Raw genomic sequence first — 13,210 nt, forward strand, 5'->3', positions numbered from 1 at the left:
GCTTCTAGTTTTATTAAGCTGTCTGGTTTCTCTACACCAGTATCTGCAGATGTGTTTAGACTTGTTGCGAGCGAGATTTGAATGGCTTGGAAAGCGTGGATGTTGCTTGGTCAAGCCGACGGCGTTTGGCTGCTTCAGAAAACGATGAACCTCCTCCAGAGCTACATAATCAGGCCTTGGCCAATGGAGTCCGAACCAACAACTCGTATTTGGTTGACCCCCAACTGTCCACTCACCTCTCCTGTGAGGAGCGTCGACATGGATATCAAGGGAATCCAATATCAAGCCTAAATTTTTCTAAACCCATCCATCCACTGGCATCTCACCCAACTGGCGTAAATACTGGGATGTCTCCAATACCCTATTCCCCTGGTTGCTCGAACCTTCGTCCGAGCCTGGATTCCCACCGTGCCAACAATATTCTGGAGAGGCTCCACGGCATCAGTTCCCAGACCTCTCCAAGGCACGGTTCTGATCCAACTCTAATTATGTGCGGAGACCCTGGCACAATTCAATCCAGCTCCATATCTGGTATTGCAGAGAATGATTTTCCAGGCGATGAATACGAAGATATGGGGCCGGGGAGCAGTCAAACTACATCGAGCCCTAGGCTGAGCGGTTTGGGAACCTTTTCATCGCTGAGATCTCGCTTAAAATTGCCCTCTACCTTGTCATCTCGTTCAAAGGGGAGTGGATTAAGGACAAACATATGTAATATGAAATCTCTCTCAAAAGAGAACGAGGGGTTGGCTGATCAGATGGAATTTGGCAGTGCGCTTGAGAGCAATACTAAGCTGGAAGGGTCCATGTGGAATGAGGAGGAAGATGCCCAAACTTGGCAAACAGTTGCAGAAAGCCAGCAGTTCAGAAGTGATATGAGATCTGATTTCTCAAAAGTGGATACAGGTAGTAGTTTAGCTAATTTCTCCAGTTATGGAAGCCTTGCAAATGCGGAGACGCAACCTTGGTCCTCGTTGCAATTACTCGGGAAACATCAAGATTTCCCTAGCTACCCTAGCAACCCAGTCACGGCTCATCCAGGACAAAGAGACCCCGCCCACCCACACAGACTCCATCAAAGGCCAACGACTGGAAATGATATCCTGCCGCCAGTCTATCAATATGTAGGTAAACCGTTGGTAACGTGAACCATCTGTCAAACCCAATGCCAGTGCTCAAGGCATCAACTGAAGTGTGTCCTGCGCCTCTTATTGTCTCCACCTCACAGTATCAACATCCAACGCCCCTGAGCGGGCCACACGTTCATCCCTTTAAAACTCCACCACCAGTCCTCGATAAATGGAAGTCGCGATTGAGAAAACAAAGCATATACCAGGCTTCCCGATTTGGCCCTGACCCTGTTAACCCAAGTTGTAAGTCTGATTTCTTTGATTTCTCGTGCCATCAACAACCGCAGTATCGACATTTACATGAACACGAGCAAACACCCCTTGACGCGCAATGTCACCAGAATTCTGTGATTGAGCGCCTTGGCCCGTCTGCCACTGCTTCGTCTGACTGGTGTACCGTGTCGTCCTTCCAGGACATGTCGATGTCGGTTCTCAATGAAGATAGTTCTTCCCGTGTTCGCATACAACACAAACATAACCCCTTTTCGTCTACAAAGCACAACACAACCAACAACCCCACCAGTATTCTCTCTCATCCCTTTAAATATTTCAACAGCCACCCTAAAAGGCCATTTTCCCACAAGTACCCTAGAATGAGCATGTTCGCAACAGAAAACCTTCCAGCTAATGAGTGCAATAGTCAGCATTCCTTGCCTCTGACCGCAGCCATTCGTTCTTCCCCTCGCGACTATTTCGCTAGCGACGGTAGAAAACAAGGAGACGTCCTCCAGATGCCTGAAAGAGCTCATCTTGCAGCATTCTCCTCCACCGACCAGCTTATTCTGGATCCTCTGTTGAATTCCTCTCCTCCTCGTCTCCGAGATAGATCCTCTGGTGATGGAATTACGCCCACTACATGCAATGGCACTGGATCCTCCCACAAAAGTCAGTCACTGATATCTGAAACCAGGCTCCAGCATGGTCAGCGACCCGCAATCCCCAAATTACGCTGGCCCCTTACCCATGGCAACGATAATGAAACCGCCAAAAGCCGCGTTAAGTCACCATCACGCGAAGATCTCGTGCGAGAACGTATCCGACAATTAAATGACCCCATCCTTGCTACAACTTCTCGTCAGAATAGAAGGGACCCTCCTCCGCGACCAGTCTCTGAGCGAAGTACAATCCCTCACCGGTCCCATACCGTCACCAGTAGACTCGTCAATATCAATGAAGAACTCGAAACTGGCCAGTGGTACTGTTCAGAAAACGGACGTTACGCCTTCTCTACCCCGCCACGTCTATTCAGGATGTCAACCAAATCCAGACAACGAGACAATGTTGTTGCTTCAACTTCGACGACCGGCTTTGCCCTGCAGCGGCGTGTGGGTCGGGAGGTCATCATTGGTTCAACAATTATGTTACCTCTGGGATGGCTTTTGCTGGCCTATATTGCGATGGTGGGACAAAGAGCTAATTGGCTAATAAACTGGAGATCAAGAGGAGAAGTGGCGCAGTTTCATGAGAAGGATATTCGCTTTGCACGCCAGGTGTTTGGAGGGGTGTTTTTGGTGTTAATTATTATTGGCTTTGTCACAGCGACGGGTGTTCTTGCATCCAGAGATAGTAAATGAAGACCATGAGATGGGGCCAAATTTACTAAGGTATATCTGCATATGTCTCCCTTTATTATATCCCTAGCTCTACACATAGTGCTAATAGTTAAGCACTAGGACATTTCAGGCAAATACCAATCTTCCACCCTCTACAAAGCCCCTTCAACCTATCTACCTGTTCTCGTCCTTTCTCTTTCATTCCATTTTCCAAGAACATGTCTCTCGACAACGACACAGATTCTTTTCTTTGGGCTGGCCATCGCTGCATGCGTGTATTTTCATCTGAAGTCTAACCATACGTACATTGTTAGATCATTTCAAATTCTGTATCTTTGTCTATGCTTCTCTTAACCTCGTTTCCAACCTCTCAAACTCTCTGACATTGAAATTCCTCCTCTAATATTGCACGAAAATTGCATGCTTCATTTTTTAATCTAAATTTTAGTTACCCATTGGACTATATGGTCCTGGTTTCAATTACTATTAGTGATGTCTTATTTCTATCCTTTTTATTCCTTTTCCTCTTTTCTTCTGCTTGCTTAAATCCCTTTCCATATACTCAATTCACAGAGACTCTGGGTTTGTCCTCTTTCTCCACCGCGTTTTGTATCGGATGTTCTCCCAGGTTCTTTTGCATCTTCATCTACCACATTTTAGAGTTGATTGATATTTTCATTTATCTTCCATTTGATATCAACAGGAGGTATCAGGCTATGCACAAATATGATCAGTTTGCATGTGGAGAAAAGCAAACAATTAATTGCAAGAAAACTGCTTTCTTTGATCAAATGCGATTGAAATGTTTGTTTTACTACCGATAGTTGTGTTTCTCCTCTCTCAAAATTTTTAATAATCCACAAAACATGCGCTAAAGAAAATGAGTCAGGAGTTGTTTCCTGAGGGGAATGACAGTTTTTTCTCCGATTATACCTGGTAAGGAGAGTAATATGTCATATATGAATAAAAAACAAAGTATTATAAGAAATGACAACTCTGGTATGATAATTTTGTACAGTAAAAAGTGTCAAACACAACGAAAAATAATAATAATAATAAATAGGCGTGGGGGTATAGAGCGATTTAAGATGAACCAAATGAGTATGAAAAAGAAACAACACCAAGATAGCAAGGAGATAGTACAGGAGGCAGAAGAATGGGGTCAGGGCAGTAAGGAGTCGTGTGGAAGGATGAAAATGGAAAATGAAAAATGGATACATTAGTTATGAGTGGATGGATAGCAGTCGCATATCCCGGCAATATCGCGAACATATCCATGATAATCCACCTTCAACGCGAATTTCTGGTTGTGGGATCCTTTAATCTTTCGTCGAGGAAATCCAGGACGTCGGAATTACCGGTTCTCGGGCGTTCGGTTCGAATATCTCGAGCTTCACGATCCCATTCGACCTTCTCTACAGCCTCTGCCGCCTCCGCTTCAACCATCGCAGTAACAGCAGCTAGCACCAGGCTCCTTCGTCGCAACCCCTGTGGTGACTTCCTAGTTCTGCGGGAACTACCGGAATGGCTAGAATTATGGGGAGGGGGGCGGGATTTCTCAACCCTGTAGGTGTTGTGAATTGAAAGCTTCGATTTCAATGTAGGTTCTGTGGATGTGGAGGAGCGGCGCGAGGAACATTGACTGTGATTACTTTTATGAGGTGCGAGTTTCCGAGGTGAAGGGAGATGGGCGAGTGAACTCGGATGTCGGTCGTCTTCTGTTTCATTGAAATATGAACGATTACTTTCTTCGAGCAAAAGGGCTATTCGAACGGTATCTACAACAGTTTTGGAGGTACATTGCAAAAGGGAGAGGTTTTCTCGATGCTGGCGAAGATAAGAAAATTGTTCCTCGTCATGAGCAGTGATGGATGCGTAGGGCGACAAATATGATATGTTGTTTTCTCTAGAGCGTGAAGTGTGACGCAACTCATTATACATGGGCGTCGAAGGAAGTGACGGCTCGGCCCAAGAAGAATCATCATCCTGTTCCCGGTATTGTGAGCCCAAATACTCTTTTTCCAACCAAATCGGGGGTGCATCGGTGCAAGCGCTGCGAGGAGGCGTAACTGGGAGAGTTGGCCCCTCATCGCTATCGCTGCCAGCCTCCTTTTCCAAGCTTTGAGCATTCAGCTGTTTTGTCAAAGCCCCGATCGAAAGACGCCGTCTGTCACTGTAATTATATGGAATCGAAGTAGGAGCAGGGCCAAGTTCGAAGGGCTTGCGTGATTGTCTAGGAAATAGAGAATGGTCTCTCAAATTTCGGCATAATGGAACAGGTGAAGGAGAACGAGATGAGAAGGGCGAGATTGGAGTATTGTTAGAGGCCATTACCATGTCATCATTAGCTTCTGGTATTAGCGTGCCCCGATCTGTCCTTCTCGAAGAAGAAAATGAAAAGTCTTCAAACATGACTGCAAGAGAAGGAAATGCTGTAAAAGCTGGAAATATTCTTGCCAAACGTCTCTTTACGGGCGTGGGTTCAGTTTAAAGAAAATACGCTCGAATGGAACAAGGATAAAGGTTCGGATGAGAGAATTGAGCAAAATTAGCTCATAGTGTCTGAGCGGTTAGAGTGTCATGGACGACTACAGGAGGCGAAAACCGAAAACAGGTGGGGCCGAATGCACGAGCCCGAAGAATGAGATATGCCGGCCATGTGTCGAGATTACCCAGAGTTGAGTGCCATAGCGATAGTTGCAGCAGAAAGAAACAACAATGAAGGGAGTGAGGATGACGTTGAAAAGAGGTTGGACGAAAGATTGAGAGGCTCAAGGGCTTGCCTGGTGATGGCCGAATACGGAAATAGTCTAGAAATATTTAAACTTTTTCTATCAGTCAGGGGAGTCAAGATTAGGTTTTGAACTAATCCGATCCAAGACTAGCGGAATTGTAGGGAACCGAGGTTGCAGTTCTTGCGTTGCTGTGTCGTATGAGTCATATCGGCTGTTTGTTTGCAGTTAGTTTGAAGTTGCATCTCAACCAATGTAGTCCAGCCAGGTTTGTTACGGACAAGATGCAATCAATCCCAATAGCTGCCACGTCAAACTCTACTCGAACAGGCGACCAAAATTTCCGAACCGGGGCCACCTTCGGCTGCACGGAGCCCCAGCATCCCTCACTGGGTTTTCCACTTTGTTCAACGGAGACGCAAATCCGGGACATTTTAACAAGCTCTTGAGAGGACAAGCCCTAGATCTACGCTACGCCCACTTTTGTATCCGATTGAAACCGTGTGATTGACCTGTTAGCGTTTGCGTCGATACTGGCTTGGGCTTTTATGAGTCTCGTCCACCTCCCGCCCTGGTCCCCTTCAACAAATCCTTGTCTCTCGCATTCAAACATTAGGTATCATGGCTTCATGATACCTCCCATCCCTCAGTCTCTCACACCTCTCCAGTCACCGCCCCCTCCACATTCAACAATCCTAACCCTCACCCAACTGGTCCTCATTCAACTCTCAACCTCAGGCTATCCAAGCCCCTCGTCTCTATCCGCCACCTTCTACCCCTCACCCCTACTGGATGGATTCCACCTAACCCTCCGCTGTGGCCAAACTACATAACGTGGCCAGAGCTAACCGATTGCATGCCCATTCCTTGATTTTCTGCAATCGCGCCTGAGCTAGTACCAGCATATAAAATTGCTGCAGAGGAGTATTCCAGACGCTATGGCTAATTATAGGTTGCATCAGGCAGTGCTGAATAATACAAATCCAGGGGTTTGGATAGATATGTCACGATCCCAATCAAAATTGGAACACCAAGAAAACTGAGAATGTAACAAAGACAGAACACCACGCAAAAAATACTGTAGCGGTAGGTGTACATCTGTTCTGTAATGTAAGTGAATATGGCATTGGGTTGAATGCGAGAGGGGGGAACCGGTGCCGTTTTCTCCGTCAGATCATTGCAGGTGGATTCAAAGCGAGGGCGGTGACCAGTATGATTGGTTATGAGGTGAAATTTGATGAGAATACTGGTGATGTCATGATGAGAGGCGTTGCAGAGAGGTTTGTGAATGTATGAAACAGATTCATAATATTGGAACTAGAGTGGGTATTCAGGAGGCTTATGGCATTGAGCATTGGGATACACTTAGAAATATCACGGGACAGGAACAGGAGAGTTCCCATACTACTATTCAGGAACAAAAATTGGCTTTGGATTGAGCCTTATAGCACTTTCTTTTTGGCTTTAGATGGAGCGTTCAACAGCAATGTGCGGTGAAGATTTTCCTGAGTGGCAGAACGTATGATCTTGAGCATAGGAGTTGCGCTGCTTGTTGATCCGTGCGTATATGTTATCAAGAGAACAGGATTGTATCCTGTTCCCACAGAAAGATGCGGTGTTTACTTCCACATTAACCGCCTGCTAGACAGCCTGCCTTTTCAAACCGCATCTAAGGAAATCTGGACTTGTTTCTACCATTAGGTTTGGATTGGCTTCCTAAATGACAGAAGCAGTCTTATTTCCCTGGATTTTCGCTTTGGTTATGACCTATCAACACTTGTCTCTTCAACAAAATGTCTCCTCTATGGGAATTAAAAGGGGATGTCATTGTAATGCGTTATTATCTGCCAGCTCAACGTGGTTCCTCTAAATACTGACCACCACCTTCTTTCCCGGTGTACGCTTTGAAGTTTCAAGAGCGGCCTGAATAGCTCCAAGCCCCTTTCCGGCGATTAATGGATCAGGTGCTATCCGGTACTTCCCCGCCTTAAGGGCATCTGGTAAGAAATCCTCATAGACCATTCTTCCTACGTTCTTCTTTTCATCTTCATCCTCTAGCCCCCGAATACTGACTGCTAGGATGGCGTTCCCTGTCACACCTGGAGGCAACCAGGCATCTTCAAAGTCATCGATCGTCGAGACTACAGTTTTAACCCCATCGATCTGTGAGACTGCTTCAGCAGTCTGCTTAAACGTCTTTTCCGTTCCAATCGTATCCAGGGCACCAGCCAGCTTCCTGCCTCGAAATGCCTCCTTTAACTTTTCGATGACGGACCCGTCGTTATAATCCACCGCCCAATCTGCGCCCAATCGCTTCACGGCTTCGAAGTTCTTAGACGATGCGGTCACAATGACATCGCACCCAGCAGCCACTGCTAACTGTATAGCATTGCTACCAACACTACTCGTTCCTCCCCAAATTAGAACAGTTGTAGACGTCTTGACAGGGTTCAAACTGGGCTTGGGAAGCATTAAGCCGTCCTCGTGAAACAATGCCGCCGATGCGGTGGACAGTCCCAAAGGAAGTACAGCTGCACTTTCAAAAGATAGGGATGGCGGAATAGGCGATGCCATGTTCGAAAGGAGAACAGTGTAATTTTGGAATCCTGCGTGGCGTTCATCCTCCGTTGCAAAACTTAGGGCGTGGCCGAGGACTCGATCGCCAATATGGAATCGGGTAACGCTGCTGCCCACGTCAACCACTTCACCCGCAACATCAACACCCAAAACCAACGGATACTTGAACATAACCCAAGGCATGTCCTGCATTTTCCAGTCGAGCTGGTTAATGGCAACTGCGGCATTCTTGACCACGATTTCATTTTCATCCGGATACCTATCTTCAGTTTCACCGACCCAAAGCGGTTTTCTTTTGTGTCCAACAAGGAAAGCCGCATAGTTGATAGACATATTTTTGGTTAGGTTGGGGGAAATAAACTCGTCGTGCGCAGAATTCTTTCACAAAAACGCGTGGATTGGTGACGCATTTTGAGGTTTTCGCGATATTCCGCTACCGCAACTCTGCACATTGACGTCTTATTTCGAGAATAAATTTCTATGCCAGCGAATTCCGATTTTTCGACATCCCCGGCCTAATTTCAGTTGGGCGTAAATTAGGAGAAAACCGTGCTGCTTGCCATCTTCAGCAGCTATACCTCGTAAGGCAAGGAGAGGTCGCGGGTAACCTCCTCTGTGGAGAGTTAGAAGGAAGTGGAAATAACAAGCATAAATCCCAGTCTTGTCACTTTGAAACGAAGCTCACTTGCATACGGAGTCCATTTTCTGCTAATCAACCTTGCAGACAATTGCCAAACTTTTCATTCCCTAGCCTACGTTGCACTGGTATGGTCCGGAGGCGCTGCCCTGTCAGTTGTGTTTGGGATGCTTTAGAAGACTAAAAAAATTTCACTTGATGCATTATTGCATGTCAAATGCTCATTCGCCCGAAGGGATTCTAAGCAGAGGACCTCATTCGAGCTTCCTACAAGCCTTCGAAACCTCATTATTAGCGATGCCTCAAGATTCCTTATGGATTAATATATTATCCCTAGTCGTTATGGATAGCCGCCTAGCCCAAGGAGTTCAGGAATCTAATCATTGTTACTTTGCAGAGCCAGTCCACCGTTTTCTAAACGCTTAACCTTTAGATCAATACCAAATTCATACTCAGCTTTGCGAGGCGTATCCCATCCGTTAAAAGTGGTCCCCCATACACTATAGGACAGTTTACCAAATATTCTTTTGCGTAGGACAACTAAACGCTACCAAAATGTCGATCTGGAGGGCTGCTCAAAACGGGAGGCTGACGGAAGGGGTGCTTCAGGATTTCCTTGAGAGGGACCCTGATCTTCTGAACCGTGAAGACGGATCGGGAATCACTCCACTTGGGTATGCCCTGCTGAATGGAAAGGCGCGTGCGGTAAAGTGCCTCCTGGACAACGGTGCCGATCCAGACAAGCCGATGGGAGAAACGACGACCTTCCGTGATGGCAGAACGCCTATGTATCTCGCCACCATAGCAAACCCGCCCAGTCCTCGCATTGTCCAGCTTCTTCTTGAGAAGAAGCCGGCGACCTTCGACAAACCCATCTCAGCATCTAAGAACCAAACCCCGTTGATGGCCGCCATTGCTGGGAAATCGAATCCCGAAATTGTCAAGTTACTCATCAACGCGGGCGCGTCGCCGGAGGCACGAGACGATGACGGCAAAACTGCTCGCGATCTTGCAGATGCGCTTTCGGACTTCGCGTCCAAACAGAAAATCAAAGATGCACTTGAGCCAACGCTACGAAAAGGAGGAGGCAGAGGCGGCCTTCTGAGCTATATGACCAACTGGGTGGCCCGAGTACTCGGGAAGTCCGGATCCTGGAGGGCCCTTGGTCCCATCTTCAAGTCTGCTTCCCGGTATTTCCTCAACATTGCCCCATCGGCAAGCTTCCACCCTGAGGTAAGACAGACAGCCAATTTGAAAAAAGTTTCCGATCCGCCGACTAACCTTGGGGTTTTATAGGAGGAGCTTGAGACGGAAAAACTTGAAACTGCAGAAGACTTCAAAAATAGTCTGGACAATATAGTCAATGATGACGGCCTCGGGAGATTTTTCCCCCCTGGAAATACGTATGTCAAGGAAGTAGCAGTGAAAACCGCTTCTCTTAAGAATGACCCAAATAATCTGCTAAACTCACCCAGTCAGCTCAAGGGTCTTGCTACCATGGCCCTTTATCAACCCATCATCTATTGCGGTAAGTATTCAATATTCGTTCATTACCATATGGGGTAGAACTAGAAACTAAACGTAAACATATCCAAGATGACAGCGGCTCCATGAGGGGAGAGCTCTGGGAAAAGCAAGCGGAACTCGTCAAGCGCATCACTGGTATTGCAACGCGTGCGGATCCAAACAACAGAGGGCTTCATTTCCGCTTGATCAATAAGAACCCCAGTAACACTGACAATCTCGATGGCGATGCGATACTCCAGACGCTCAAAAAGATTCTGCCAGGTGGGAATACACAACTTGGAACACAACTCCGCCAGAGAATTCTTGATCCGATCATTCGCGGACCTCTAAATGCCGGCAGGCCGTTGGAAAGGCCCTATCTAATAATGATTATCACCGATGGATGCCCAACCCTTGAGCCGAGCGATGAACTACGTAACGTGATACTGGACTTCAGTCGATTTCTTGGGGATAAAGGTTATAGAAAAGACGGTAAACAATTTAAACATTCTATCTACCCAATATGCACCAACCACTGACATTTTACACAGCGGTCCGATTCTGCCTCAGTCAAATCGGACAGAATCAAGAGGCAAGAGATTTTATGGACAAACTAGTGATGGATAGTGAAGTTTTGAAGGTTCTTCATAGAACAGTCGGTGAGCGCTCAACTCATATTCTTTTAAGTCTTCATTTATGTATAGAAATAGCCAAGACATTGAACAACGCTTACAATTCACGAATTAGAACTTGTTGACACAAGGTACGATGAACTTAGACAGAACGAAGCGGAACTGGAAGATTGGGTGGGTGCTCCTACCACTTCAATTCCAGTTTGATAGATTTGACGCTAATATTTTCCTAGCTACTCTCGATGCTGCTCTCTCCAGTGCAGGCCTTGAATGCCGAATAAGGCATCCAACTGTTGGCTTGTAAGAAACTATAGCTTAGGGTTATTTGTCAGTGTTGGAAGCTTATTTTCCAGGCGCAGGACTAGAGCTTGCGATTGTCTAATTGCCTGGAAACATTAGCGTACGTATGGTAGCTTGTGAAATTAGATTGAAAGAGAAAAGTAGCAATGAGTACAAGATTTCCTCAATGAGGTTGGTCTATAAGCAAGCCTTTACTTCGTCTTACAACGGGTTCCGGAAGGTGGATATCCATCGGAGCCTACAAAAGTGAATTATTTATTGGCTATATGGCCAAGGTTTTCAAATCGTAACATCAGCTTAGGTTGTAGGGCGCTTCACCATGAGAACCATCTGATATATCAATCCGTAGCCAAAGATATGTATCATCATGTTTACGGAATTGATTGGTATTGTGTGTAAAAAAGCCAGTTGGTCGTGGGCACGGAGGATATCTCCGCAAGTGATATTCCTACCTATCCTGGCGAACAAATGTCCGGAACGTATGAATGCCCAAGCTAATGTATATGCAAGCAGATATATCTGCATGACTACACTGTCATTTAAATATGACTTTCATGCCCAACGCGATAAAGGGTGTGGGGGTTTTCAGAAAACAGGGTATTTGGAGAATATCAAGCGATACGGAGTCTTCCATATGCCGTCCCAACTTTCTGTTGAATCCGGTAAAATCGCCCCATCTATACTGCGTTGAAGCTTCAAAGAGCAGTGTTGGCGTAATTTATATCAGTTTATAGCGCTCCCGCCGTGCATATCCCACTTCCATGAGCCAAACTTCCATTATCATTCAAAAGAGGACCTAGTAGCAAAACTCTATGACCTGTCACCGAACATGACTCTCCACGCCGATGCCGCCGCCGGAGTGCTGACAAGTACGACATTGACCTCCTATCTCAACAAAACAGATATCAATGAGCAGTGCAAAGAGAAGGGAAAGGGAATCATCGGCTTGACCGCACTTGCTTTAGCAGCAAAGAACGGACATGTTGAGGTCGTCCGGCTCCTCCTCAATCATGGCGCACAAGTCGATGCGAACTCAAGCCAAAACCGAACTCCCCTGTGGATTGTGACCACCCAGGGACGCGGCTCGCGTAGGGCCGAAGTCGTCGAACTCTTGCTACAACGCGGGGCCAACGCTAGATTCTCTCACCCCGAGCTTGACGGAGGTTCAAAACCACTTGAAAATGAGTTGCTGAACATTAAGGATCCAGATGTGATCCAACTGCTGGTAGAAGCAAAAGGTACCACGGCGAAGTCTGAGAAACTCGCAGCAGCAGCCTCAAACCCTGAAATAAACGACGCCATGGTCTCTACCCCAAAACGAAGAAAGCTGCGCGCTGCCAGCGTCAACCTCGTCACGGCGTTTCTGGTCTTCATCCTTACTGTGATTGACAATACTGCAATCACCAGACTGGTGCTCAAAATCTTCGCCACTACTCAAAAAAGCGACATCAACCCTGCACCCCTTGAAGAGCAGCTATCAAGCTCTTACGGAAATGTGGGAAATGTCGGACTGGTTGGGCTTGAGTAATCCATGGAGGTCGGATGATACTTTGAGTCGGATTTTCTTTATACACCGAGACAAGACCAAGAACTGGAACTCTGAGATATTTCGTGATGATCCTGTGAACCTCTTTGGTTACCTTCCAGATGAGAATTGTTCCAACTTGAAAATTAGAGCGCAAAATTGATGAGAAATTGTGCTGAGAATCTCTGTATCAACCACATCCACTTGCGCACTCACCTTGAATTGGTAAAAAAGTACGCTGTTTTCGGAGATGGATAATGTCCGGATATTGACCCAAATACTGATAGTCAATTCAATATTCTATCGATATTCAGTATTTAGGTCAATATTCGGACATTATCCAGCTCCGATAGCTATACAGTTAGGATATTAGCTGAGGAATCCAGTAAAATTCTCCGATGCAGGGTGATTTGAGAAGGGAGTTACAGAGTAAAACCAATTGTAGGGATAATGTGTTTCCAGGCGATATAACCAATATCCAAACGTCCAATGCCAGATCAAACCCATTCGGACAGCGTTGGAACGAGGTTCGAATACAAGGACGTGGATACTCCACAAAACTCTTTGCCCACACGCCACTGGCCAATATCTGTCCACCAAATAAATGAGACGAGAATT

At 46.3% G+C, this 13,210-nt stretch overlaps 5 protein-coding genes across 5 annotated transcripts in view; 3 read left to right on the forward strand and 2 right to left on the reverse strand.

Moving 5' to 3' along the window:
• Positions 1 to 2,704, forward strand: part of HCBG_02751 (uncharacterized protein) — a gene marked incomplete at both ends in the record, with an annotated part of 3,593 nt that extends 889 nt beyond the window's left edge. Inside the window, 3 exons of the mRNA XM_045429800.1 lie at positions 174 to 1,124; positions 1,544 to 1,731; positions 1,771 to 2,704. Coding sequence (XP_045289695.1) covers positions 174 to 1,124; positions 1,544 to 1,731; positions 1,771 to 2,704 — 2,073 coding nt within the window. The remainder of the gene's footprint in view (positions 1 to 173; positions 1,125 to 1,543; positions 1,732 to 1,770) is intronic.
• A 1,269-nt stretch (positions 2,705 to 3,973) lies between these two features.
• HCBG_02752 (uncharacterized protein) lies at positions 3,974 to 5,095 on the reverse strand (the record flags this gene model as incomplete). Its single annotated transcript, XM_045429801.1, has 1 exon — positions 3,974 to 5,095. The coding sequence occupies one exon, from the start codon at positions 5,093 to 5,095 to the stop codon at positions 3,974 to 3,976; it is 1,122 nt and encodes a 373-aa protein (XP_045289696.1).
• Positions 5,096 to 7,281: 2,186 nt separating this feature from the next.
• Positions 7,282 to 8,325, reverse strand: HCBG_02753 (oxidoreductase; the record flags this gene model as incomplete). The annotated part of the gene is made up of 1 exon (XM_045429802.1): positions 7,282 to 8,325. The coding sequence occupies one exon, from the start codon at positions 8,323 to 8,325 to the stop codon at positions 7,282 to 7,284; it is 1,044 nt and encodes a 347-aa protein (XP_045289697.1).
• Positions 8,326 to 9,184: 859 nt separating this feature from the next.
• Positions 9,185 to 11,048, forward strand: HCBG_02754 (ankyrin repeat protein; the record flags this gene model as incomplete). The annotated part of the gene is made up of 5 exons (XM_045429803.1): positions 9,185 to 9,862; positions 9,926 to 10,157; positions 10,196 to 10,627; positions 10,883 to 10,941; positions 11,001 to 11,048. The coding sequence occupies 5 exons, from the start codon at positions 9,185 to 9,187 to the stop codon at positions 11,046 to 11,048; spliced, it is 1,449 nt and encodes a 482-aa protein (XP_045289698.1).
• An 848-nt stretch (positions 11,049 to 11,896) lies between these two features.
• HCBG_02755 (uncharacterized protein) lies at positions 11,897 to 12,595 on the forward strand (the record flags this gene model as incomplete). Its single annotated transcript, XM_045429804.1, has 1 exon — positions 11,897 to 12,595. One exon carries the CDS (start codon positions 11,897 to 11,899, stop codon positions 12,593 to 12,595), a length of 699 nt encoding a protein of 232 aa, XP_045289699.1.
• Positions 12,596 to 13,210: the final 615 nt, after the last annotated feature.

This window comes from Histoplasma capsulatum (genome assembly GCF_000150115.1).
Source record: "Histoplasma capsulatum G186AR genomic scaffold supercont2.3, whole genome shotgun sequence".
NCBI lineage: Eukaryota > Fungi > Ascomycota > Eurotiomycetes > Onygenales > Ajellomycetaceae > Histoplasma > Histoplasma capsulatum.